At 39.3% G+C, this 18,336-nt stretch overlaps 1 protein-coding gene across 7 annotated transcripts in view; it reads right to left on the reverse strand.

Moving 5' to 3' along the window:
• Positions 1–18,336, reverse strand: part of gramd1ba (GRAM domain containing 1Ba) — a 68,187-nt gene that overhangs the window by 12,735 nt on the left and 37,116 nt on the right. For all 7 annotated transcript variants that reach the window (XM_063013593.1, XM_063013591.1, XM_063013590.1 and 4 more), the window contains 3 exons: positions 12,508–12,724; positions 7,895–7,915; positions 80–164 (listed from right to left, as the gene is read on the reverse strand). In XM_063013593.1, the coding sequence (XP_062869663.1) occupies positions 80–164; positions 7,895–7,915; positions 12,508–12,724 (323 nt within the window). The remainder of the gene's footprint in view (positions 1–79; positions 165–7,894; positions 7,916–12,507; positions 12,725–18,336) is intronic.

Consider the following 18,336-nt stretch of genomic DNA (forward strand, 5'->3'; position numbering starts at 1 on the left):
GTACATGACTAAATGTTTATTTCTGTTCATAGTGTTGATGTTAACATCATTAATCATGTAGATCTGCTGTACCACTCACCCACAATGAGACGTTCGGTGTCGGGTAGCTGCTTGAAAAGTTTCCTGAAGTCCTCATTGCGCTGCTTGTATGTGGGGCTCAAAACCTGAGAGACAAAAAAAGACTCTGTTTAATCAAAAGTAATGTACACGATGTATAGTATAAAATAATAACAGGTGTATAAAATGCTAACAGGTGTATAAAGTGAAATATATTCAGTAAATAGTATGCATACAAAAGTTAGCAAATTCTCCTTCTCGTCCTAGCATGCCTGTGCCCCTGGGCACAAACCTAGCTCCATATATTCACAGTGTGGATGAACTCTAGTAACCTGCACCTCGACCTCAATGAACAATCAGGATAAACTGAAACACTGATTCTAAACCTGGCCTTTTGGTCCAACATTAGTGCCTGAATGAGCACCACATACTTTTAGCCATAAGATAATTTACCAGCTGATTGAATAATTCTGATACACAGAAACTACTGTGATAAATAATTGTGAACCTTTAACACTGGGATCTACATCTGTCCATGACTAATAAATAATAATAATTTTTTTTTTATTAAAATGCTAATATAGAACACTAATGTATAACTTACTAATATATAACCCCTTTACAGCTTTGATTATTAATGTTGCTTGTTTACCAGCTAAATAAATGAAACTAAACTGATGCTCATGTTTCCATTAAACACCATGAAGCATCATAAAGAACTATTTTATTTATATGAATTTAGTTTTATACCACACTGAGGTCTCAAAGTTAAACATAAGGTTACAAAGAGTGTCATATTTAATTTAAAAAAAATAGGAAACTAGTTGTTAACAATTGTTTAAACAGCTAAATATAATTTTGATGTCCTTACATTATTAAAGTAATTTAATGTGATATGTGTAGGTCCATGGATTTGGAATAGGATGTCCAAACCTAGGAATTGTTATATCACCCAGCCCTAACACAAAATATGATATAACTGCTATGTAGGATATGTTTAAAATAGTTGGCTTCCAAGAGGTTAAATAGCCTTAAATATCACCAGGGGTTATCTGTATAGCTCACTTTATAGTATGTTATATCAGTACAATGCCCATTTATAATGTTGTAATATTGTTAAACCATCTTCTTTGATTCTTACAGAATTACCTGGAAATCTAACTTAGTAAAAATACAAACATTTCCTAGTTGCTTGGATGCATAACAAGCAAGTCAGATCATGTAAACAAAATCAAGCTTTTACAAAATGTTTAAACCAGTTTTCCAGCCCACACCATCTTTAATGGACCAGAAGTCCACTTTTAGTGCTCTCTGTAATCACTTACGGCAGGAACTCTTTCAAACTTCCACTCCAAATAAGTCCAACTTCTCTCAAGCTCTTCAGGATGTGGAACTGTTTTCCAGTCACTCAGCAAGTCCCTCTTGCTCTCCATCCTAATAAATTCCATCAGTCCCAATAAAGAAAGTTCACAGAACGTCTCCAACACAGCTCTTGACCTGGCTGATTGATGGCAGGTAGTTTAGTAAGGTCACAGTTCAGCCTTTCTGGAGTACACTCTTTCTAGTTGTTGTGTTGAATCCCAGCTCAGCATTTAAATGCAGTGTAGATATAAGATGACCAGGAGGAACCTTAATCCTTCAGATAACGGGTTTCTGTCATAGTCTACTAAAAATTATCATCATCATGACAATCCAGGTAGCTTAATGTCCAGGAGACATACCATGAAAGAGTATTTTAGAAAACTTGTTTAAAGTAAAAAAAACCCTTGGACATGCTGTTCTTCTATTTAAATGTTTCCCACAGACTATTAGTTGAGATTTCTGCAGACAAACCAAGGATGTGTCAATGTAGTATGCAAAGAAAGCTGTAAACATCCCAAAAAAGTGAGTGGGTTCATGTTTCCTTGGTCCATAAGACAGCTGGTGTTCTTCAAAGGTTCTCTTGGCTGCTTTTTGCTCTATTACCATACATCTTTAAAAAGACTGGTGCAAGTATCAGGGCAAACCCTTATATAATGCTTGCCGGCAGAACTTAAATTCTAAGAAAAACCTTCAGCAAGTCTTGATTTGCACAGCGCTTTATCATTCCACGTGCCTATACAATCTATAGGTGACATCCAGACAACAACCTTACCAAATATAGTAATTGGGCGTAAGTTGTTGAACACAACATAAAATAATCCCTTCTGGAAAAAGTGTAGGTCCAACATGCAGTCAGATGATCACAGAATAATCCTGCAAGTTTGGAAAAGTTCTGAGAAAATGTGTGTGCAAAATGTGACCTGTTGCAACTCCTGGTCTCCACTTGTACAAGGGGGTTTGAGAAGGGCGACACGAGTACTAGCCTGTGAAGTGCAATCTTCATGGAATTACATTACATGACATCCAGGCACACCCAGCACTTTAATATTCAAGGGTAAAAAACACCTGTTTCAGCAAAGAATAATCCTTTATGGTGCAAAAAAATAAGGCTGAAGAGCTGAAGCTGTAAATTCAAACGAACAACTTGATCCATGAAAGCTGCCAAAACAAAAGCTTTGCCTGGAGCTTTCGCAGGTTTCCTAGAGAAACAACAGTGGAGTGCAACAGGATTGGAGCAGAGTGGATGAAGGTTTGTGTGTGGAAGTAAAAAAGGGGAGGAGACTTGGCTGTAAGTGAACCAATGAAATCTGCGGAAAATCAAAAAGGAGGGATGGCAAGTTCGAGTTACTTGATGATCTGAGCTTCAGGCACTTTTCTTCACCCTGAGGGACTTTCTAGATTTACTATGAGGCCCCTTATAGACACCCCCCCCCCCCCCCCCCCCCCTTTTCTAAATTCTAACCCTGTTTTTCCAGGAATCCCTGTTTTCACTCTCCAGCCTTGGCGTCTCCCTCCCACAAAGTCTCTGGATGAAAAGAGTTTCTCTAGTCAGAGTTTTCCTCTCTGAACACTTCCAAGAAGAAATGGTGTTGCAAAATTATTTGAGTAAAGGACAGAGGGGTTTACTGTATACCCCAGTTGGACTAAAGTATAGGTCTTTGTGCTCCCTTTTTTCCCTCAACCTCACAGCCCCGGCAGGGTGAATGAACTCCAGTAAACTTTTCTCTGGAAGTAACAAATCTGGGTCTTTGTTTCAACTATCAAAAGTCAAAAGGATGTTGTTTCATGTTTACATTTAGAATGATTTATCTTTGCTCTGATTCTAAATCTTGATCAGGTGGTGTAGGGATACATTTGTAATCCGACAAAAGACAAAACATGACCTCCGTTTATTACTGATCCTTTAGGGAGGATGACAAAAGTGTAATAAACAATGTGTTCTCCCCCTTTCCTCACAAACTCCCACTGCAGGGTGAATGAACTCCAGTAAACCTGCTATTCCGTGCTGCCGGTCATAGTTATCATTACTTTTTTTTGTGGATGAACATCTAGTTTCTCAAATAAAAAACTGTGTTTAAGTATTATGAAAAGACCTAAAACGAGGAACTAAATGATATTGCAAAATTCTTCTATTTAAACCGACTTCGGCCGCTCAGGTGGCGCATCGGTAAAATACGCTAGCACACCAGAGCTGGGATTTCGAATACATCTTATCGAATCTCAGCTCTGCCATCTGTCTGGCGTGGGCGGCTACATGAACAACATCATACAGGGTAGGGAGCTGGATAGGGACCTCATAACTGTTACAATTACGACCTCTGCTGGCTGATTGATGGCGTCTGCACAGAGTAGAGGAATAATGCTGATCAGGGTGTGTTTCTCCGTGCACAGGGATGATTCGCATATGAACTCGAGTCGTGCAGGTGAAAAGATGCAGTCGGGTACTGCTCACATGTCAGAGAGGGCGTGTGTCAGTTCGCTCTCCTCAATCAGGGGCGGGGGTCAGCACCAGTAGAGAGGAAGCATAATGCAATTGGGTAAAAATTGGACGCGGTAAAAACTACTAACTACGTCTACACATTGTTAGTCAGGTCATGTCACTAGCAATCATCACTTTCAGATGGTTGGCTGTGAAGGTGGGTCTGCAAAACATGTTTTCAACGCCCCTGCTAATACAATCAGTGTCAAGATGTCAGTCCAGCTTGTTCCTCTGAGTCCTTCCACAAGTCCTGTCATAATCCTTCTTTCAGCGTCATCGGTGCCTCATAACATGCCCAAAGAACCATGCTACTGAACCAGAAGGACTGGTTCAGTAGCTCCTTTTCTGTTCTGGCCACCTTGTAACATTGCTCGGTGGTCATCATCTTACTCCATATGATTTTTTGCAGTTTTCTGATGCACATTCTCAAAAGCCTGAATGATTCATTCTTCCTCTTTCTTTAGTATCCAGGCTTTAAATCCATATGTGGCTACTGCCCAGATCAAGGCTTATAGTGGTAGCTTGGTGATGGTGCCCAATGACTTGTTTATCTAAATGTTTAAAATTTCTGTCTTTATATCAGGATTAACAGCTGGTTCAACTCTATAAACAGTAAGTTTTTTTAGATCAGTCATGTTTAGGTGTCACTTGAAAGCTTTACTAGAAGTACTGTTTCTAATTGCTATTCTTTTACAGCTGAAAGTAAACCTTTATTTATAAATAGTCGTTTAAAAAACTAGGTTTACTTTTACTTCTTCTCTCTGGACATCAATCAGCCAGATGTACTGCGTGTGACTATGTAAGTAACAAACTTTGATTTGATTTAGTCTATTAATTCACTTTTTTATTTATTTCCCCCTCCTTTATTTCTTGTTATGACAAAGTTACTAATGTTTGAGATGTAATGTATTTTGCTAAAGAAAGACTTAACCACTGTGCATTTTATTTTATTCTTATCTGAACGAGCGTCTGTATAATTTAGACAGCAAAAGTCAGAGTAAACCATTTACATTAATAATATAGTGATGAGTCAGAGGAGGTTAGAAAGTTTGTGATTAAACAGATAAATCACAGTTCTTTCTCCTCCCTTTCTCTCATGCTGAGTTGTTTTAAAAAAATAACATTTCGTCGGTTTTTAAAGTAAAGATAAGTTAACACAACCACTGCTGCAAATTATATAAAATGTAGAGTTACTGTTATTTAACTCTTAAAAACAGTAGCTGTGACATGTGCAAGTGTGGACATCTGACTACGTACTGTATGTACGTATACTAAGTATTTTAACACCCTTTCTTGTAATTATCACAGCTTGTAATCATATTTTGTAGCTAGGAGTATTTCATTTTTGTTTGTTTTTTAAATGTATGATTTTTTTATGCAAACTCTTTCTTGCAGAACATTTCTAATTTAAAGATATATTTTGGTTGTCTTGTCTTGCATGCACAAAATATGTTTAAGAACCACACACAGATTTTAAATGATGCTTATGTCAGAAGGTTGTATGGTCCATTTCAGTGCATAGTTTGTGGTTAGAAATGTTCCTTTGGTTATTAGATTAAAATAAGGACAGCTCAATGTCGGCTACAAGGCACCATAAAGAAAATCAAGCAGATGTAAGAGCAACACAACCACTAACGAAACATACATCACATCATGTCAGTGTAACTATATAAAACACAAATAAATAATAAGATAGCCCTGTTAGTTAGTTTGTGTGTTTATTAGGATTTTAACGTCATGTTTTACACTTTGGTTACATTCATGACAGGAACGGTAGTTACTCATTACACACAAGGTTCATCAGTACACAAAGTTATATTAAACACAGTCATGGACAATTTTGTATCTCCAATTCACCTCACTTGCATGTCTTTGGACTGTGGGAGGAAACCGGAACACCCGAGGAAACCCACGCAGACACGGGGAGAACATGCAAACTCCACACTGAAAGGACACGAACCACCCCACCTGGGGATCAAACCCAGGACCTTCTTGCTGTGAGGTGACAGTGCTACCCACTTCGCCACTGTGCCGCCCAGACCTGTTAGAAGCTATTTAAAAGCAATGTTATTTTAAACCTAGTGATGTTACCAGAATCAGAATAAAGTGAAAGCTCAGTCATGCTGATACATAATAGGCCTTTCCTTGTTTTATGTTATTATTTTTAGCTCATTTATTTTATACACTTTTATATACTTTAAAAATATTAGGAAGTGGCTTATATTATTAAACATTAAACAAAGTTAACAAAATGATAAGGGCATACTGGGATAAAACATAAGCTGACTGTGGGCCACAAAAATACAACAATGGAATTCTTTCAACAGTGCTCATTTAGTAAAGCTCAAGCCTCAGCTAAATGTCAAAAGCTGACAAAACTTTTCTCTTTAATGTTTGTTTATACCTGATAATAATGTATTTAAAGCACCCTAATTATTAACTAAAACCCCCTTTCTAAAAATGTAACTCAGTTCATTGGTATCAACCACACCCACCAACAAGGAGGGTAGAAAGAAGTTACACTGGTCACACTGGTCACCAAACAGAATATGTAATGAGACACACTCTTAATTCCAACACAATTGACAATTTACACCTTGTATGTGCATGTCTTGGCATTTAGACCAGTTTCATACATAGCCCACTTTGTCTTGTAAGCAAAATGCTGCCGAAATAAACCTGAAACGGCTGTAAAGGGTCTAATAAATACAGGTCTTGTGGCTGATTTGATTTACAAATAGAAAATAAATTTAAGAAGTAATCAAAGGCTGATCATTCATTTAATCATTTTTTTAAATGATTTACATACACACTTTAATGAAACACACTGTATGGTAAAAACTATAAGGCAGTGGTCCCCAACCAGCGGGCTGCAGACCGGTACCGGTCCGTGGGTCATTTATTACCGGGCCGCACAGAAAGAATGAATAATTAGAAATCACTACAAGAGCTTTTAAATTTCCAAAACTCTTCCGCTGTTATTGTCTCTAATCACCACTAGGTGGGAACAGCGTTTTGTTGCATCGAAAAAAGCTCAGGATTCACACTGATTTCTTATTCTATAGTTATTCTATTTTAAATCCCCCTGCCCTCGCAGGTCCATGAAATTATATCTTAGATGAAACCAGTCCATGCTGCAAAAAAGGTTGCGGACCGCTGCTATAAAGACACCCTTACTAATAAGTTTCAGTCTAATGTGTTTCAGTCACACCTATTGATAATTATACAGAGCAAGAAAGGCCTGTCCTGTTTCAGCATGTCTTTGCCCCTGTTTAGTAAGATTAGACTATAAAAACATTATTTGTCTAGTTAGAAACTCCAGCAGCCTTCACAATCCCCTGACCTCATGAACTGGAATGTAGATTGTAATCAATATCAGTGTCTGACCTCACAAATACTCACACAAGGCACAAATTATCTCAGACACACTCTATATTCTATATAAATGATGCCTAGCCTGGCTCTCTGTATTCAGCTTTTCAGCGATTCAGCTTTGTATGGGAACCCACTGACAGGTAATAAGAAGCAGCCACAGACTGGACACGTGTTGGAGGGGGCGTGTGGTGATCCGGTTCTTCTTGATCAGATCGGGGGTTGTGCAAACAGCAGAGGGTTCACAGCTCCAGAAAAACAGAACAGAGAGGACAACAGTTCTCTCTTTAAATGACTACCCATGAGTGAACCTTTGGTGGATCCTGCTTTTATACCCAGTCTTGATTCCCCCACCTGTTACCAGTTTAAGTTAGCACTTTTATTTTGCCCCGGACCTTTTTTTGAGTGTGTTAAAATGTGTTTATATTTTTATAAAGTACAGTGATGTTTAAAAGTGAAAAATATTTTCTTTCTACTTTAAATAAAGATATAAAGAATGAACAAATCACAAATTTTTCTTTTATTATTGTTTTTATAAAATGTCCCATCTTTTTCTGAAAATGGGTTTTGTACATAATGACAAGTGACAAGTACATAAAGAAAAGAGATAAAACTGTAACTTACGTTGTACCAGCTCTGACTTTTCTGTTCAGTAGATGTCCAACCCAAAGAAAAGTAAAAAAAAAAAAAAGAGAGAAAAAACAAGAATTTAAGGCTAGTCTCTGATACACAGTTCAACATTTAATCAACTGATTAAACTTCTTAACGCTTTAAGCTGCACAACTGAGTATCTGTGTTTTACTGGTGGATAATTACATTATACTGTAAAATACATTTATGATGCCATAATTCTTCGCACTGTTAGAATAGTGGAGCAAAATGGTTTAGCTAGACTGGGGATGTACAAATACAAAGTTTCACCAAAAGAGGGCAGTGTTGTAATATAAAAGGTCCTCCCGTTTTAACGTTCTGGTTTAAATCGCCTTATTAATGCACTCAGTATGTTTAAAATTATTTGTGCATCATGTACATGTAGATTATAATGATTTTATTAGTCATTTTATTGTCTTTTTTTATGTTCATCAACCGGCTTAACCCGGTCAAGGTCGTGGAAGGTCTGGTTTCACTGGGAAACAGTGGGTGCAAGGCAGAAATAACCTAAATAGGGTGCCAACTCATCACAGGGCTTCGGTCATCCCCATTTCGGACCTAGATCTCAGCAGGGGTGGGCTGATGTAATAGACTGCCTCACCACCCAAGTGCCCAATTTATCATTTATGGTGGTTGGATTTAATACTGCAGTTCTCACAAGTATTTAGCAAATGTACAGAGTTTTGTAAATATGTAATCATTAATAACTGCTATAAATTATATAGTAAATAAAATGCAGCCACTAAATTATAAACATTGTTATTATAAAAACCTACTTAAAATAATTTAAATTGTTAAATATATAACGTTTAAAATACATATTAATATTAAACACCACAATTATTACACTATACAGACAAAAGTATTGGGACATCCCGTCTAATTTATGAATTCATGTGTTTCAGTTACAACAATTGCTAACTGGTGTAATAAATTAATTATATGAAGGAATTATATGCTTGAAATTTTCCAGTAACAGTTTAGGGAAGGCCCATTCCTGTCCAGCATGACTGTACCCCTGTGCACAAAGCAAGAACATGAAGAAAACTCCAGTGGCCTGCGCAGAGCCCTGACCTCAGCCACACTAAACAGTTCTGGAATGAACTAAACATCAGTTGAGGTTTTCTTGACCAACATCAGTGCCCAGCCATACTAATGCTCTTTGACTAAATGGGTACAAATTCTCACAGACATACTTTAAAGTCTTTTGAGAAGCCTTCACAGATGAGTGGATGTTGTTCTAGATCTAAAAAGATCACACTGAGGTCATTCTATTTAAACAGCATTTGTTTTTTAAATTAAATGTCCAACATGCTCATGATTAGTGTCCAAATACTGTTGATTATTTAGTGTAGCACTGTGCATCTCATTCTATTTCTATTCCTTCAGCTGCTCCCGTTAGAAGTCGCCGGCGGATCATGATCCGCATTATTGATTTGGCACAGTTTTTCCGCCGACACAACCCTCCCTATTTATCCGGGCTTGGGACCGGCACTACAATGCACTGGTTTATGCATCCTAGCGGCTAGGTACCTATAGGGCAATTTAGTGTCTCCAATTAGCCTGGCTGCATGTTTTTGGACTGTGGGAGGAAACCGGAGCACTCGGAAGAAACCCACGCAGACAGGGGGAGAACATGCAAACTCTACACAGAAAGGACCTGGACCGCCCCACCTGGGGATCGAACCCAGGACCTTCTTGCTGTGAGGTGACAGTGCTACCCACTTAGCAACCGTGCCGCCCTAGAACTGTGCATCTCTCATTATTTATATTTAATGGTTTCAATTACTATAAAAACAGTCATAAAATAAACAATTAATAATAAAATAAATATTAAAATAAGTAACACACATTTTGTTTATTTAAATACATTGACTATATGATCAAAAATCCATGGACACATGCCGTGAACTTTTTGCACCTCTTATTTAAAAACAATGGGCTTTAATATATTTCCACAAATGTTGTTGTGTTTGTTGGAATCTGAGCACATTTAGTATAAAGAACATGTATGTTAGAAGGCCTGGCTTGTAAGCTACGTCCCAATTCATCCCCAAGAGTTCAGTGTGTTTGAGGCCACTGGAGTTTCTTCACACTAAACTCATTAAACCATGTTTTAATAGACCTTGCTTTGTGCACAGGATCACAGTCATGCTGAAACAGGAACACTAGATGGAACACTAAAACTCGATCATTAGGAAAGGCATCCACATAATCTTAGCCATATAGTGTAGATGTGCTTCTACTGTATGTGTGCTTGTGTTTGTACTTGTTTTGAAATTTGGGATGATGTGGATGTGGTTAAGGTTTATACTTTATACTTTAAATGTTACAAGATCAAGTCTGATTTAGTATAAACATGTAAGACAAACAGGATGTAGCAGAAGAAGCAGAAAAGTAAGATTCTTACTCTGCAAAGTCTCTTGAGTGACTAGCATGCATGAGAACAAAAACAAAGAAAACAAAAAGTTTATATATTGAGCAACAAAAAAGAATAAGCTGAAAAGATCAAAAAGACAAAAACAGAAAGTAATAAGCAGAGAGATGAGATGATGTGTGTGGTGTTTATGGAGATGAATTGATCATGATCATTATAACAAAATCTAAAAGTATGATTCTATAAAATTTACACAACATTTTATTCAGCTTACTAAAATAATTTTTTTTTTTTAATTTTATTTATGCATTTTTTCCCCTTTATCTCCCTTTTTAGTGCGTCCAATTGCCCGATTGAGTCATGCTTCCTCTCCACCAATGCTGATCCCCGCTCTGATTGAGGAGAACGAAGCTAACCCACGCCCCCTCCGACACGCGGGCAGCATGCCGTATGCATCTTGTCACCTACACTTTGACGAGTGCAGTGCAGCTCAGCACTGTGTACGGAGAGACACACCCTGACAGCACTCTTTTCTCATCTCTGTGCAGGCACCATCAATCAGCCAGCAGAGGTCGTAATCGGATTAGTTATGAGAAAGACCCTATCCGGCTTAATCTCACCCATATCTGAACAACAGGCCAATCGTTGTTCATGTGGCTGCTCAGCCTAGTCGGCAGGCAGAGCTGAGATTCGATTCGATGTATTTGAGATCCCAGCTCTGGTTCCAGCGTGTGTTTTTACTGCTGCGCCACCTGAGTGGCCTTTTTTTTTACTGAGTGGTTGTAATTACAGATCTTTTCAACTGTTTTTTTTCTGTGACTAAAAAATAGGAATTTTTCTAAAAATTCGAATTTGAGTTCTTTAATACTTATATTGTAGGTTTCAATAATTAGATGAATAATCTTGTGTAGTTAAACATTCTATTATGCCTTATAATTCCTCCTCCTAATTCCTCCTTAGTATAACAGTTCAAAAGAGTTTAATAATGCATAATAATAATAATGATAATAATAATAAGAAGAATTAATTTAACTCTGACTATATAAACTGACTAGCTTGACTGCACTAATTATACTGGCCCTATTTATACAGTACTATAAGAAAGTCTAGAAAGCTCTGTATTTTGGAACATGTATAATGATGTGCATACACTTCTGGCCATACAGAGTACCTTACAAGTGACCCATTTACTTTTTGCACACTTTATTGTGCTGTGGATTTGAATCTGGTTTTGTATAATGTAGATATATTATTACCCTTCCTTGTTGTATCTCAGTCTACACATGATTACTTATATCTTGATATAATAATGGAGTAAAAACATTTTTAAGTGTCCTACATCTACAGTGGAATCTTGAACCTTTCTTGGTGAGAAGAGCTTGATCAAGGAGCTACAAAAGAACCCACTGGTAACTCTAAAGATGCTCTGGTTTGATTTTGGCAGAACAACCAGGTGATGTCTGGTGAAAAACAGTCACTGCACATTAGTGGCTAATACCACCCCTACAGTAAAACATGGTGGTGGCAGCATGGTGCTATGATGGCGCTTCTTAGGGCAGTAACAAGGAGACTGCTAAGAATGTATGTATAAATGAATGAATGTATAAATGCAACCAAATACAAAACCCTTGAAGAGAGCATGTGCCAACTTAGACTGGGGCGATATTTCAACTTTCAACAGCCAAAACAACACGTGATTTCAGTGTACGTCTCTGAATGTACTTGAGTGGCCCAAGAGAAAGCCCAGAATTGAACTCCATCGCTGTGGAGAGACCTGAAGATGGCAGTTCACAGACAATCACCATCCAATTAGACATTGATTTAGAGAATGGGATAAACAGCCCAAATCCAGGTGTGCAAAGCTTGCAGAGATGTATCTAAGAAGACTTTCAACTTTCAGCTAGCGGTTAAGGTACTGGACTAGTAAGCAGAAAGTTGCCAGTTCAAACTCAATCACTGCCAGGTTGCCACTGTTTGGACATTGAGCAGGGCCTCAGGTGCCTAGACTGTGTAATTTAAGTCGCTTTGGACAGAAATGTCTGCTAAATGCTGAAAATGTAAATTGATAGTGAAAAAAATGAGAAATGGTCATAAATAAATATGATGGTCGACTATATCTATTTAAAATCACATCCACAACACACTAAAGTGTGCAAAAAGTCAAGAATCCACTGTATGTAGGTGTTTTACAATGATGTGTGATGCTAACCTTGGAGTTCTTGTTGCCGGTGCGAGTGCTTTGTACTGGCTGGCTGTAGGGCCGCTGGGTGTTCTGTTCAGGAGTGGATGGTGATTTATCAGCCAAATGATCAGAGCTTTTCTCCACCATGTTCTCTCCGTCTGCACTCACAGGAACCGGAGAGCGAGAGCGCTTGCGCAGCACTGGTGAACAAGTGGGAGTGCTCCGGGTCGAGTTACTCGCAGTGCTGCAGGAAGAGAGATAAATACACTGAGCTGGACCGAGGGTTCCCACAAAATATCACGTTCTTCACTCATAAAGCTGTTTCCATCATCCACTGTATGTAGCTGGATAGTTTATCGCAGATACCTGGAAAATCCACAATGAGTTCATTAACAAGCTCATCTGCTTAGTAAAGGAGAGAATGGAATTAGGAAATTGAGGCGATGTCCTGCAGGCTTAGAGCAAATAGCTACAGAGATGGAGTATTACATTTTTAGAGCTCGTAGACCACAATTGAACAAAAACTTACATAAAGAGGATTAAAGAACACTAAATAAAGCGTGCTGATCTGCATTTGCAACTCTATTGAATGTGCATGTATGTTATAAGCAGGATTAGGGCCCTAATAAATTCACGGGAAAATGTGCTTAATTTTACGGTTTTTCAAAAATCACAGATTTAATGGATTTTTAAAGAAATGTGGCAGTCATTAAATTACACTCATAAATTAAATGATAGAATAAATGAAAGCTACAATACACAGCACAGCCTACCTTAACGGTTGAATGTAAACCTAGAATATCCATTGACGTCGCAAGGCTCTGTCTCACATATGAAAATTCTCATCCCTGTTTTGACACCCCCCTCTGCGTCCACAAAATTGGTTGGGAGTTTTTCAAACTTGGTTAACCAAGTAGTCATGTCTTTAGCTGCTATATTTCAACATCTTGGACATTTTGACTAACCGATTGCTAACTGAAATGCCATAGGGACTGAATTGCTGGGACCGCCGCATAGTGTTAAGCAGTAAACATGGGGCACTTGAACACTGCACGAATGAAAAATGTTAAATCGTTAAACAAAATTTCACAGCAAACTGCATATTACACAGAAAAAGGCTTGTATCACGGTCCGTGACGCGATTTTCACGGCCATGAATTAGGTAGGACCTTAATCATGATTTGCATCAGATTTGCTAAACCAACTGTGTTAATGTGCTCAAGCAATATAGAAGCAATCCATATTTTTAATTAAAAAGCTATGACAAAATGCAAATACTAGATAAATAAATAAGTACATATTTGTTAAGGCACTCAGGAGGTGTAGCGGTGCTATCAACTGATCAAACATCTACATAGAGACATTATTGGCTATATTTGGAGGGGGTGGCCTAGACACTGCAATGGGGTGTGTTACTGCATTTCACCCAGTGATTTTAAGGAAGCCAAACCTGCCATACACAACAACTCGGTGACCAACAAGGAGGGTATTATTAAAAAAATTTTAAAGACAGATCAGACTGAAAAAACCGTTTAGAAGAAAACAATAAAGAGGTTCATTTGTCTGATAAGACCAAGACTAAATTATTGGCTTGCTGCAAAGCTCTAAGTTTGATAAATCCCTAGCTCAACATCCAGCTCATCACTATGTGAAAACCACACCAAATGTGAAGTATGGTGGTGGTAGGGAATGGAATAAGGTCAACACAGGGTAATCATGCATGAAAAAAGTCCAGAATGTGCAGGAGATGTGAGGATGGAGCAAGTGTTCACCTTTCAACAGTATAAAACCAAGAACCCCACTTAAGATACAGCTCTGACCTCTGACCCCACAGGACATCTGAAGGTGTCCTTTGGTATCTGGTACCAGGACATTCACTCGAAGATGACCTTGCAACACACAAGGTGGAGGACATACTGGTAATCCTGGATCCTGGATGAGGTAAAGGATGCACACATGCCCGACCATTCACATGATTCAAAGTAAGTAGAATTTGTCTGACCAGTCGACCTTACTCTATTGTTCCAATGTCTGGTTCTGATCCCAGCATGCCCACTGCAGGTTTTTTTGTCTATTTATTTATGCATTTTCTCCCTTTTTCTCCCAATTAAGCAAAGCCAATTAGTCTTCCACTGCTGGAGATCCCAATTGCGTTTGAAGAGGGTGTATTTGCCTGCTCCAGGCTGCTTGCACAGCGTTTGAAAACTCTACCCACTTAGTCCAGCCTTTTCCCACCCAACAGACTCCGTGGCCAATTGTCTGTTGCAGGCACTGGCAATTGTGCCTGCTAGATGGCACCCAGGCAACCGAGGTAGCCGAGCTGAGATTCAAACCGGGGTGTTCAGAATCTCAGTGCTGGTCTGCTAGCGAAATATCCCACTGCTCCACCTGGGCACTGCAGGGTTTTTTTTTTTTAAATAGTGGACAGGTGTTAGTATGCGACCGCGCAGCAGATCTGCAATCTGAGCCACAGCAGCTCTTCTGTTGGTCCGTACCAGATGCCGTAGCCTGTATTTCCTCGGCCAGCCAATTACCTGTCAGTGGTCTGTGACTTGTTTCTTCATGAACCAACCTTCTGTTGTTTTGGAGATACTTCAACTCAGTCGTCTGGCCATAACGTCTGGTCTTTATCAAAGTCACTCAGGTCTTGATGTTGATCAGATCTGCTGCCTTTAACACGTAATCTAAGAGGAACTACCATCATGCCAACATTTATCACATCCCTGACCCTAACATGACTATTGCTTTGAACATTTATAAAAAGTGGTTCTAATGTTTTGGCTGATGGTGTTTATACTGTACAAGATACAGACACTGTTTTGTACAAGCTGCAGCATATTTTTCTCTGTTTTTCAACTGAAACGTCCTCCTCCTATTATCTGTCTCCTGGAAAGGGCACCTAGCTCAGTCTTAATTATTAATGGTCTGTACACAGGCCAGGAGGCGTCAGGCTGGAAAAGCAAACACTGTGAGCCAAAACAGGAAGGGTTGCATTTTCTAAAATCATCATCCAGCTCAGCTCTGCTTTCTGATGCTCCGACCTTTTCACCTCTACAATCAACGTCAGCACCAAAGGTCAGATGTTCTGCCACGGTCCATCAGTTCTTATGTATGTACAGAACTGCATCAGTCAGTATCAGATGGTGTTCACAGAGCTGGAGTGATGGTTCAGCATCTCACGCTTTGATTAAACTCCATCTGGTAATCCGAGCTCTATGTAATGTTAGATTAGACCATCAGATTTAAAACTGCTTGGTTGGCATCGAGTGAGACGGTGTAACGATGTCTTTAAAGATACTCTAATAAAATTAACAATGACGTATTGAAGTCTAGTCATCCGTGAGACAATGTCAACCAAAGACGATACACAATCATTGATTCTTTCTTACAAACTGCTTCACCCTGGTCAGAGAGGTGGTGTGTCAGGCGCCACTCAAAAACACTCACTTATTAACTTTTATTGACTTTCATGAGATGTCAACACCCCTGGTCACCGTCAAGTCATGTCACCAATCACAAAATCACTTCTGCATAATGGTGGCAATGTGTCTGAATAAAAGTAAATAGTAAATAAGGAAAGCTTGGAGCTGCTAGTGGCTGGTAAAAGATTAGCATGAGCTAAGACGAATAAAATCATATATATTAGCATCTGTGCTAACTGGAGCACCTGTTCTAGCATAGGTTGGCATTTTGAATAGTAAAACAGTTCCAGTAAAACACGTTGGCACACTAAAGCTGACATCTCGAACTCGTCGGTTTGAATCTCAGCTCTGCCAAATGGCAAGCTGGGCGCCTACACGACCACGATTGGCTTGTTGTTCCAGGGGAGGTACCGGAAGTGATTCCCCATAAGTGATGGCTGTATGTACACAGGGTGTGTCTCTTCGTACACAAAGCTGATCCACATATCGCCTCGTGCAGGTGAAAAGATGCAGTCGGCTACTGCGCACGTGTCAGAGGGGGCGTGTGTCAGTCACGGCTCTCCTCGGTCAGGAGTGGAGGTAAACATCAGGTTTTAGACAAGCCTAATAGTGGCTTTCACACTAGGAAAATGTTTTTCTCCCAATCTAGTCCTATCCAATTTCCCAATGCAATTTCCCTGCAGCTGCACTGACCAAGGGGAGCCAAAGACCTCAGGGTCACATGAGGGTCACATGACCTGCCTCATATCGCATACAGAAATGTATGCTATGCCCTTTCATGAATCATCCGCAACCTGTATAGTTGCCTTGTATCAAAGGTCTGACATCAAAGGTCGCATTTGCACACCGGTAACAAAACCCTGTCGACACACCTCCCTCAGGCACAGCTTGTTGTGTCTGTTGAGCATCAGGCCTGGTGGATAGCACAGCTGAGATTTAAAATTACAACCCTGAGATCTCTTTCGTCAACTGTCTTTGGTTCTAGTTGCACTAAGTTGACTGCCGCTGAGCATTTCAACATTGTGCGTCCACTTCATGTTGTTTCTTAATGTTGGACAGTGATCTGCAATCTGAGCCACAGTAGCTCTTCTGTTGGTTTGTACCAGATGCCGTAGCCTCCAATTTCCTGGCCAGCCAATTAGCTGTCAGTGGTTTATGACTTCATGGACCACTTTTGGTAGGTACTCACCACAGATGCCTGTGAGAACCCCCTGTTTTTTAAGGATAGTCTTCTGGCCATTATGTTTAAGTCCTTATTAAAGTCACAGGTCTTCATGTTGATCAAATCTTACATTTAGATTTTCAGCATTTAGCAGATGCTTTTATCTCATATTTGATGCTATATTTTAATTTGTCTCAGCAATTGAAGGTTAAGAGCCCAACAGTGGCAACCTAACAGTGGTGGGCCTTTAACCAGCAACCTTTTGATTACTCATCCAGTATCTTAACCGCCAGGCTACAACTGCCCTAAAGAATGTAAGGAGGCGAATGCATTTACAGCATTTTTAGGAGACACTTTTATCCAAAGCGACTTACAGTACCGTGACAGTATACAGTCTAAGCAATTGAAAGTTAAGGGTCTTGCTCAAGGGCCCTACAGTGGCAAACTAACAGTGGTGGGGCTTAAACCAGCGACATTTGAAACCACATTGTTGTAGCACATGCAGAATGAGGCCTTGCAATGTCTTGCTAATATAACCACAGACTTCTAGCAAAAAGATGCTTTTGCACCTTTCACTGATAACAGAATGGATGGTCCTTTCCAGTTGTTTTTCCCCAAGAACAAGCTGAAACGTGGACTTATTTGACCACAGTGTTTACATCTACCACTTTACAACCAAGTTGGTTTGCCAAAACATTAAAAGACTGTTTCTTTTATTTTTTCTGGATTTTTCTCCTCTATCTCCCAATTTAGTCATTACCAGTTTCCAATTGTGAATCCATTGCTGCTCCCCCCCCCCCCCCCCCCCCCCCCCAAACACACACACTCACACAGGTGCCCGGACCAGTCTCTGAGATCTTATATGACATCCATGCAGCAGGAAAAGACCACATTCGACCTTCCCTGCCTCAAACACCAGTTGCGTTTGGGTGGCTCTGCTAAGATTTGAACCCACTGCACCACCTGAGTTCCATTTCTTTCTATTTTTCTCATTTAAATAAAGAATTCAAGAGAATTATCCAGAAAAGGGGTTTATAGATTTCAGAAAGCAAATGAAAAATCAGCAATGTTTATATTTTATTCCAGCAGACATCCTTTAGCAAAGTGCAGATGGTGAATGAGCATGTAAAGGTTTCTCACTTCCACCATTTCTGTCTGTGTGCAATGACAGTTCAAATACAACGGTTCCAGTTAGCATTAGCATTGTTAGCATTAACATTCAGCACTGCTTATTTTTTTTAAAACATTTCATGCTAAATTCTTACACAAACA

This window comes from Trichomycterus rosablanca, chromosome 18 (assembly GCF_030014385.1).
Source record: "Trichomycterus rosablanca isolate fTriRos1 chromosome 18, fTriRos1.hap1, whole genome shotgun sequence".
NCBI lineage: Eukaryota > Metazoa > Chordata > Actinopteri > Siluriformes > Trichomycteridae > Trichomycterus > Trichomycterus rosablanca.